Source organism: Juglans regia, chromosome 13, assembly GCF_001411555.2.
Source record: "Juglans regia cultivar Chandler chromosome 13, Walnut 2.0, whole genome shotgun sequence".
Taxonomy (NCBI): Eukaryota; Viridiplantae; Streptophyta; class Magnoliopsida; order Fagales; family Juglandaceae; genus Juglans; species Juglans regia.
Window position 1 is genome coordinate 27,215,859 of NC_049913.1, and position 10,561 is coordinate 27,226,419.

The 10,561-nt window shown below is 36.1% G+C and overlaps 1 protein-coding gene across 2 annotated transcripts; it reads left to right on the plus strand.

Annotated features, from left to right (window-relative positions):
- The first annotated feature begins 6,643 nt into the window (after positions 1-6,643).
- Positions 6,644-9,278, plus strand: LOC109003999. 2 transcript variants are annotated; one of them, XM_018982364.2, is made up of 5 exons: positions 6,644-6,704; positions 6,797-6,896; positions 7,625-7,889; positions 8,417-8,575; positions 8,707-9,278. In XM_018982364.2, exons 3-5 carry the CDS (start codon positions 7,650-7,652, stop codon positions 8,947-8,949), a joined length of 642 nt encoding a protein of 213 aa, XP_018837909.1. In that variant the 5' UTR covers positions 6,644-6,704; positions 6,797-6,896; positions 7,625-7,649; the 3' UTR covers positions 8,950-9,278. The 2 variants fall into 2 exon arrangements, with proteins under 2 accessions (XP_018837909.1, XP_035540609.1); XM_035684716.1 differs by lacking the exon at positions 6,644-6,704 and having other exon boundaries at positions 6,729-6,896; positions 7,580-7,889.
- Positions 9,279-10,561: the final 1,283 nt, after the last annotated feature.

The window sequence follows — 10,561 nt, forward strand, 5'->3', positions numbered from 1 at the left end:
CTAGAGACAACATGGCCCAGTTTTCTAGATCATGGAATGGAAATAGATGTCTCAAATGGAGGAAATTAACGATTTTGGATTATTTGGAAGAGTTGAGGTTTTAGAATTATAGATTCTAAGGAAGGATTCATTTTAGGATATGAAGTTTTAAGTTCAACAGGCTTAATATATAAGTTTACTCATATATGAAATTATGGGTCTACGACTTTAAAAAAAGGAGCTTAGATTGAATATGCCTTTTTGAATGGGAGACATTAGGAGATGAAGCTTTATGAGAGTTGAAGGTATTGAATCCACAGACCTTCAATACAAGGTGATAACTTATTAGAAGTGCAAGTTTGGGAGATGAATCTCATCAGATTTGAGATTATAGACTGCGTAAACTTTAGGAAATTATTCAGTCGAATCTCTAAATAAAGATGCAGCTAGACAAGAAAAATGACGTTTATTCATTCGTATATGATATGATCAAGTGAAGATAGGACTCCTAGGATTGTCTTATGTGCTTGAAATTTTTTTTGGGATTGAGAAGGGGATTCTCAATCTAATAATCGTAAGCATGTGTTTTAGGAAGTAACACATGGTGCATAGAAGGGTATCGAGAAACCCATGTGGAGGCACTAATCAGGAGGAACATATTCCTCCAATGGATGGAGGACAAGGGATAGCGAAAGCTCTTCGTTTACTAACAAAGGTGCTCATACAGCATCAACAATAGTAGCAAGTGACCGTACACAGACCTGAAGTTAGGGGTTGCCCCCATGAGAAGTTTTTGGTGCACCGCTACCCAAGCTTCATGGGAAACAAAGGACCTACGAAGGACTAGAAGGTCCTGTATGATGGGTATCTGTTTCAAGGAAAAGCTGGCATATGGTGGGATACACGGAGGCAACTTCTAATTAGGGCTTGGGAACCCTGGCTATCTTAACTTGGGAAAGATTCAGGGAGGAGTTTGATAATCGATTTTTCTCATAATCAAAGAAGCAAGGCGGAGGAGTTTGCGTCACTAGTACAAGGTAGCATGTCTGTGGAACAATATACTGCCAAATTTATAGAGTTGGGGAGGTTCGCACCTCGCCTAATTTCTAATGAGAAGATGCAAGCCCAGAAGTTTCAAGTGGGTTTGCAACCATGGATCTACATCTAAGTGGCTTATCTCCAGATTGAGAATTGCCAAGAGTTGGTTAATGTGGCAGCTATTGCTAAAGCAGAGTGTAGGGGCTTAACTTCCCACATTAATTCGTAGAAGAAGAGAGCTTACCTATTCGCTGTCAGTGGAAGCTCAGATAATAAGAGGATGATGACTGGAGTAGATAAAGGAAAGGGCATCATAACTAGAGGACAAATGCCCATTCCACTACCCGCCTCATTAAAGGCTTCTAGAATGTCCTTAAGACGCTGTGCCATGAACTCCAATATGGTGGTAGCAAAATTATAACTGCCTTAAACTCATCCTCTGTCAGCTCATTAATCTCATTCATTGCTCTATAAGATCTTGCATACCTACCACAACTTCTACCATTTAGGGTTGAGAATCGTAGTGAAAATTACTACGGTGAGATTTTGAAAAATCTCAGTAAGTAAACACATAACATACAACAGATAAAATAGACATATAAAGGCAAACCATGAAATGAATGCATGGACATGTACTTGACATAAAACTTGTCTTCTGCAACTTTGACTTTTAAAAATAAAAGATATTTCCCATCTTTTCACATTGGTCAATACACATGTAACATATCTTTGAGTTCGTTGCCTTGTTCATTTATTGTAACATATAGTTGGACACCTCATGGCTCTCCTATGAACCATTGGTTCCCTGCTAGTTATCACATCATCTAACAACCCACTTGACCGTGGTGACTAAGTCATAATCTTTAACTTTTGTGGTAGTTCACATATTTTGCCTTCACCATATAAGTTGAAGGTACGACAACCTGCATATTTCACATTAACCGTATTTTCAATGTGTTGCACCCACTATTTTAGGTGCTACCCCGCTCCAACATCCTTACCACAATGATCCATTCGAGGTTCGCCGATAGTTTTTTGTTGATACAGGGGCTACCACTCCATTTTAAACACTTTAGAGTGGACATAGGAGTTCCACCAGGATATTCCCCTGTTCTAGCATTTGGGATCGTGATAAAACATGTATAGACTATTTTCTTTGAAAACAATTTGCAACCCAAATACATGTGACACGAGACTTGTAACACTTTTCTTTTCATGGACCATATGAACATGTAAATGCTGTGAGTTATGTAATCATGTAGTCAAACATTGAACATATCAGGTTATAGTTTGAAAATATTAGAACATTCAAATGCTTAGTTTACCACTCTCAGGTCATGGAATCGGACCCGTGAGAGAGCATCAACCACCACATTAGTTTTCCCACTCTTGTATTCCACTGAGAAGTCATACCCCAGTAGCGTAGAGATCCATTTTTGTTGTGCTGGTGTCCCCACTCTCTGTTCTAGCAGGTATTTTAATGTCTGCTAGTCAGTACATACTTTGAATGATTGCCCCAATAGATAATGCCTCCACTTCCTTATTGCCATCACCAAAGCCAATAGTTCATTTTCATAAGTAGATAGAGTCAGATTCTTCCCATTGAGAGCTTGGTTGAAATATGCGATTGGTTGCCCTTCTTGCTTTAGGACAACTCCCAAGGCCTCCCCTAATGCATCACTTCCACAAAAAAGTTTGGTAAAATTAGGTAACCTTAGAATAGGAGGACTCACCATAGCTTCCTTAAGTTTGTCAAAGACTTCTTGTGCTTTCTCATTCCAAACAAAAGAATTTTTCTTCAAGAGAACAGTGAGGGGAGCTACTATGGCTTCATATCCTTAAACAAACTTCCAATAATACCCAGTGAGGCCTATAAAACCTCTTAAGGCCTTGAGAGTTTTTGGAATAGACCAATTTTGCATAGCTGTAAGTTTCTGAGGGTTTGCCCTTACTCCATCTTTAGAGATCAAGTGTCACAAATACTCCACCTCCTTGCTGCCAAAATACACTTGGATTTTTTTGCAAAAATTTTTTCAAGCTGTAAGATTTCTAGCACCATAGTAAGATGTTGTAAATGCTCCTGCAAGGATTTGCTGTAAACTAGGATTTCATCGAAGAAATCTAGCAAAAATTTCCTTAAATAAGGTTTAAAAGCTTCATTCATAACCCTTTGAAATGTTGAGAGAGCATTCATGCAAGGATTTGCTGTAAACTAGGATTTCATCGAAGAAATCTAGCACAAATTTCCTTAAATAAGGCTTAAAAGCTTCATTCATAACCCCTTGAAATGTTGAGATAGCATTTGTAAGCCTAAAAGACATTATAAAAAATTCATAATGACCCTCATGGGTCCGAAAGGCAATCTTGGGGACATCATCAGGATTCATTCAGATTTGGTGATACGTCGAACGTAAATCAAGTTTAGAATATCACTACCCCTCCCGACTCATCTAGTAATTCATCAATACTAGGAATTGGGTATTTATTATGGTATCATTGCCGAGAGCACGATAGTCCACGCACATTCTTCAACTACCATCCGCCTTTCTTACTAATAAGACAGGGGAAGAGTAAGGACTTTGGCTGCTCCTTATGCTGCCACTCCTTAGCAATCCAGCCACCAACTTCTCTATTTCTTCTTTTTGATAATAAGGGTACCTATAAGGCCTCACACAAGTAAGTGTAGCCCCATCTTGTAGTTGTATCCTATGATCAAAGCTCCTGGAAGGGGGTAAACCAAAAGGTTTAGCAAAAACCCCTTGAAATTTCTACAATACTTGCTTCATTTCAGGCAACTCCTCATTTTGACAACTTTCCTTAATGCCTTCCAGCACCTGCAACCACAAGCCTTTAGTCGAACCCTTTAGTGTTTTAATCTGGTGCTCTTCTACAATGCTTCTAGTGGGTATTTTAATTCCCTGTAACTTTACATAAATGTCACCCAAATGGAACTGCATGGTTAAATCAGAAAAATTCCACAAAATTGAACCCAAACTTCTTAGCCAATTAACACCCAATACCACATCACATCCACCAAGTGTTAATAAATAAAGATCAGCTAAAAATTTAAATTCTTGCAACAAAATAGGGACTGCCTTACAGTGACCATTGCAAGGAAGAGTGACTCCATTTACTACTTTCACTATTAAATGGATGTCTACTATTGACAGTTTAGCCTTCCTTGCTACATATGGATCAATAAAAATATGAGTATTCCCTGTATCTATCAAAACAACACCTTCTGTTGGTTAATTTCTCCTTGTAATCTCATAGCTTTTGGGGCTAAAGATCCAACAATAGCATGGAGTGAAATCCTTAACAACTCTCCTACTTCCTTCCCCATAGTTTCAACTTTTTCTTCTTCCTCCTCTTCTTCAACTCTCGTACCGTCTAACAGAAAAACCCTGGGTTTATTGAATCTATGCCCAGGGTGGAATTTCTCATCACAGTAATAGCATAACCCTTTTTTTATTTTTTCTTGCATTTGAATGGGGGTGATTCTTCTGATTGGTAGGTTGGATTTTCTAGGAAAATTGGGTTGTATGGGTCTCAGGTTTGGTCTGTTTGGTGCGGCTAGAAGTCTCAAGATTGGGCTGGGTGCATGTAGTTTTAGTGGGATGTTAGGGTAAAGAGTGTTTTGGTTATGAGATCTGGGAAAAACACCTTGGGCCCATCGCAACACCTCCTATTGCAACCTTGCTAAACCAAAAGCAGCAGACAATGTGGAAGGTTAAAACATAGTAATTATGATTCTCAGATCATCCCTCAATCTACTCAAGAAGGTACTAATACGAAATTCCTCTGTTATTCCCCTTATCTTATTAGACAATGCTTCAAATTATGTCTAATACTCCTCTACTGTATTGGTCTGCCTTGATTTAGTAAATTACCCAGCAGGATCCTCATAAGCTGATGGCCCAAATCTTACCTTCAAGGCTGATACAAACTCATCCCAAGTGTGAATTGGGCTTGAGTCCACGAGCCAACAATACCAAGAGAGGGCCTTGCCCTCCTTGTGAAAGAAGGTTATTTGTAACATTTGATTATCAAGTGTGTTATAATATGCAAAAACCTATTAAGCCTTAAGAACCCATTCCATTGGCTCTGCCCCATCAAACTTAAGAAAATCCAACCTAAGTGATATGGCTTGTATCCCCCTATTTCCCTCAAACAAATACTTATTATTAACCTTAGCATTCATATTTGAGGACCATTCACCCAAATGATGATTTCCAGCTATTACTGCCAATTATTCATAGCTAGAAGCCAGATTATTAATTTGCTATAGCACTGCCTCTAACAAGCTTTTTTTGCCTTTCTTGTTCTTCCCTCAAGTGCAGATTCTCCCCCTTGAATGACACTACTGCTTCTGCTAACTGGGTCTGTCGAGTGCCTTTTGCCATGTCACAGGATGCGGCTTTGAGACCACTATTATGATTCTTGATAATTGATGAAATTAATCATGTAAATGTCTTTGGCTATTCGAGGTGCCAAGGGCCTCAAACTCAGAATTTGAGATTGAAAAAGATATCATGCATTACTTCATTCGACAGACTTACAAATATTAAATAAGACTACAAGTAGAACAACCCACTTCCTACACGTTGGCTCAACCCAAAAACATTACCCATATTTCTATTAACTGACCACTAAAACAAAAATTGGACTCAGTCAAGCCTACAGCCCATAACTCTAACCCAATGGAAACCAACAATAATAAACAGACTATAATACCCTGACTTAATAAAGAAAATTACATTAAGGCCTTGAGACACTTCTTGATTCCTACGAAACCCTAGTTGCTGCAAATAACATAAATGATTGGAAGTAAATCGACTAGAACAACACAGAAATCTTGTACTAGAGACAAGAAGAAAATCTCAGAAGAAGAAATGAGACTCTCATCAAGAGAGAAACAGACTCTCATGACGAGAGAGATCGTGGTTAGTGCATAGTTCCTTACTTTCTCACGAGCCTATAAAACGTGTCTTTTTAAATAGATGACAAACACAAATTTTTAATAAAATGACCAATAATAAAATTTTTATTCAAGTACAGATGTAGGCACAATTTTTTTTTATAGAAAAATGATTTGTACAAACCTCAAATAGACAAGTCTCATATAAGTTTTTGTAAAAAAAATGGACCCTACCTAAAAAAATGTAAAAGAAACTATTTTTTATTAATGTGACCCACTTTTTTATAAAATGCTCGTATGCAATTTGTCTATTGTACCTTGTATTACTCTTCTATAATCTTTTATATAATTATGTTTTAAAATAAGTGTATTTATGTAAAGTTAAATTATTTTTCTATTTATTAATACCAGAATTCTCACTAAATTCGGAAGTTTAAAAAGATGAAGAAGATAGAAAAAAATAAAAAGTAAAAGATAAAAAAAGGTCACTGAAACGGCGCTACCAAAAGAACAAGAAGCCGAAAATCTCGGAGGCGGGAAAGTCTAATAAATCATGTCGATGCAATTTTTCAACCCTTTTTATACCTTTTATTTTGTTGGCCTTAAAATCAGATGGTCCCACGAGAAAATCAGATGGCCCACACTGTTACTATAATGAAGACAACAGTCTAAAATCTTGACCTTTCGATGATTTCGAATCCAAGGGTTGCAGGATATTCGCCTTCCCGCCGATAGTAGTACTTGGCCACCTCTTCTCTATTAAGTGCAAGTATAACTCTCACACCCCAAAGATTTTTCTTTTTCACTTTCGATTTCTACTTAATTTTCTTCTATCTCTGGATTTTTTTTTTCTCTCTACAGATTACCCAATTTTCTTGGTGGGTTCCTCTTCCTTCCATCTGAATTGTTGAGAATTCTTTCTTTTTTGGGTTTGCAATTACAGCAAATTCGGTCTCAAATGGTAAGAATGTCACTCTCTTTTCGTTCTTTGGTTATTGGATTCTCAAAGTTTTCATTTTTATTCTTCTTTTTGATCGCAGAGTTCTTGATCAGACAATAGTTCCTTCGCTTATAAATTTTAATTTTTTTTTTATTCCACCATGATTGAATTTCTTTGACTGCCGAGAAAACTTTCTTTGGTAATTAATATCAATTCTAGTTGCCGAAAGAAAAGACAAATAAGGGTTACTTAAATTTACCTTCTACTAGTATACGTAGTGTTATGACTACAAAAAGCACATCTCGATTAAACTAACCCAGTTATTTGCGTTTTCTTTGATTATATGTAGTGGTACATGTCGATTCATTTGGTTTTCATAAATTTGACCACTACGCTTTAAATCTCAAATGTTGAAGTTAATTGATTTATATTAGCTTTAGATTTCTTAGAAGGTTGTGTCTTATGAGTTTCATTGAAGTCTCGTTACTTTTATGAGCAAGACACGTACACTTTATTATTGATTTTGAAGTCTTAAAATGATTGGAATTGTAATGGTTTATGTTGGTTTTCGGTTCCTCATTGGGGTTGTGCAAATTTTGATTTAATTTCTTGAGCTTTATGACTAAAACATACACTTTAGTGGTAAAGTTTGACTATTGAATATTGAAGCTTCTGCTGATTATTTATTTCTTTATTTTTTTTAGAAGCATTTTCTGAAGTTAATGCAACGGATGTATTGGCTTCTCCAGGTAGTTGCAGCTTTTATCTAAAGAAATGAAGACAGACTGGCTTAGTACCCTTTTGGATAGCAAATTCTTTGGTTCTTGCATTCATCATAAAGAGCTTCACAGAAATGAAGAAAACGTATTTTGCATCGATTGTAGTCTTGGATGTTGTAGGCATTGTATGGAAGCTCATCGCTCCCACCAGCAGCTTCAAATCTGCAAATATGTCTACAATGATGTTGTCCGCCTTCAAGAAATACAGAAACATCTTGACTGCTCAAATATTCAGGTTTTTCTGCAATTTTATCAATCTTATTGGACTCTAATTTAGCACTGAATGTATTCATAAAATTTTTGTGGCAATTGTTTTGTTAATTATAGTGAACATGCATTTCTGGGGTTGTGATTCTTTGAATTGGGTAATGGAGTTTATTGATACACTTCTAGTGGTGCATTGTTATTAGTTAAGTTCTAAAACCTCCAACCTTCTTTGTTCAATCTGTCACTGATTATATTTTTTCAAGTCATTATACATTGTTGGTTTGTAGAATGAATTAACATTTTAATTTGAATTAAATCTTTGATTGGTATTGTCTTAGTTACTACTTAGAAATCAGAGTTTGAATTTTGTTGCTGATTTGGTGTACATTCATCTCATATTCCTGATGATAGTCTTCTTATTGAGAGCTAATTTAAGTATATGGCTTTCCTCATGATAGCTTCAATCGGTGATTACTTGTAGCTTTTTATTCTTTTTCCTGTATAGGAATGATTACAGCAACATCTACTTTATCTAATGATGATTTGATTTGGCAGACATATAAAATCAATGGCAAAAAAGTCGTGCATCTGAATTCTCGTCCTCAATCCAAAGATACAAAATCATCAACTAAATATAAGTCCGGTTGTGCTTGCGAAGGTTGTGGGAGATTCCTGCAGGACCTTCCTAGTTACTTCTGTTCCGTTGCATGCAAGGTAAAGACCATAATACTTATTTCTTGAACTCCACTTGGAAAGGTCATGAAGGCATAAAAGGCAATGAATGATATGCCCTTTGCTGGAACGGTCAAAATCATTAGCTATTCTCATGCTGTACATGTTTTCAGGTCTCAGCCGTTTCAGTGAAGCCCAAGGATCAAAGCCAAGATTTGATCCCCACCCCAATTCCAGAAATGGACATGTCTTCAAAGGAAAACTCTCATCAAGAAACAAACACAAATGAAATGGAATCATCAATCTCAGTGGCTGATTCATCTGAGGAGATAAAAGCTGGGGTAAGTTCGGCTTTGAAGCCAACAAAGCGAACGCATAAGAGGAAAGGTATTCCTAGGAGGGCTCCTCTATTTTGATGCTTAACAAAATCAATGTTCCATACTTCCTTTTCGTTGCTTTCATTTCTTATGCAATCTCTGTCTATTTTCATTTGTCGCTTCTACAATTTTGGTTTTACTAAGGCTCCAAAACAGAAATACAGCAGCTACTAAAATTCCAAACGTAAAATCTCTCTCCCATGTAAACCCCAAGTTGGGATTTAGTTGGGTTAGTTGGGAGTGATGGTTGCTGTGTTATTAACATGAGGCATTTGGTTGATTTTTGTATTTCCTAAGATTGACTTAATTAGCATATTCTTCGTTGGAGTAGAAATGGGTAGTTCAATAATTTCTGGTTAATAAATGTATGCTTGCTGTTGATGTGAATAGAATGTTTCACACTTGCATAAGAACGAGGGTTGCCATTTTTCTTCCCTTTTTTTTTTTTTTTTTTCGGGGATCAGAGCTTTTGATCTTATTTATTCAGTTGAATTGGTGGTTGGCTCTTGTTAAATTAATCCGGTCTATGGTAGCAGCGTAAATGGGTCCCCTTCCCCTCCCTTAATTATGGCAGAAATCTTTGGGGTTTTCTGTTTTCACGTGAATGTGGCAGACAAAATGGGACTCCAAAAGCCGAAAGCTGTGTGAGTGAATATGACCCAACTAGGTAGACTGCTGAATTAATGGTCAGGCTGCACATGGATGACCAAACATTTCATGTTCATGCTTGCAATATTCAGGCACATCAAGATAATGATTTGAGGGATAATACTAGCCAGATTCATCAAAAGTGGTTGGTGCGCAATCTAAATATAGACTATCATTATTTGCATGTTAGATACTGCATGCATTCTCCATTTCTGTCGTTGACTGTTATAAGATCGTGAGAGGTGATGCTTTGCATGATACTGAAAGCAAACATAAGAAGCAATAGACCAATGATGTTGTTAGCTTTTGTCCTCGCACGGCGGGATTGCGTCTTTGATTACCGAATACTTAACATAAAGCATGGCCACTTTTAGCCCCGGGTTGGATTGGAGACTCGCTTCAATTTATCTCAATTTATTATTATAATTTTTTTTAAATTCGCACACAAAATATAATAAATAAATTAATTTTTGTAAAATTTTAAAATAATAATAATAATATAAAAATAATAATATTTTATTTTATTATTTACAAGCCATCTCAACTCATCTAAACTCATCTCTAAATCCAAATAAGGTCTTAAGAGTTTTGCTACTCATCATCTCCACACACAACACACTTTTTTATTTTTTTTATTTTTAAATTTTATTTTGGGTTTTAGTCTTCTTAAACTTATTGGATTCTTTTATTCATCATCTATAGATCACATATTTGATAAGATAAAAAAATAATAATAAAAAAAAAGTGGTGTGTGGTGTGTGATGTGTGAGATGATGAATATAATTTTTTTTTAGTTAAATGATGTCGTTTGGATAGATAAATTTTAGAAATGATTTGGATTTGATCTTTTAAAATTCCCACATTTAGGGCATAAAAGCTAGAGATTTGATTTAGATTTTGATCAAATTCAAACAGTATTTTAAATTTTTAATCACTTCAAATTTTTGGTTGCAAATTCTGTTTATTGACTAGGGATTTTAAATCGTTTTAATGATAAGCCCAT

Coding starts and splice junctions, on each gene's coding strand:
- LOC109003999 (XM_018982364.2), top strand. CDS start 7,650: ATGAAGACAGACTGGCTTAGTACCCTTTTGGATAGCAAATTCTTTGGT. Junction 7,890..8,416: donor TTGACTGCTCAAATATTCAG/GTTTTTCTGCAA, acceptor TTGATTTGGCAG/ACATATAAAATCAATGGCAA. Junction 8,576..8,706: donor TCTGTTCCGTTGCATGCAAG/GTAAAGACCATA, acceptor ACATGTTTTCAG/GTCTCAGCCGTTTCAGTGAA.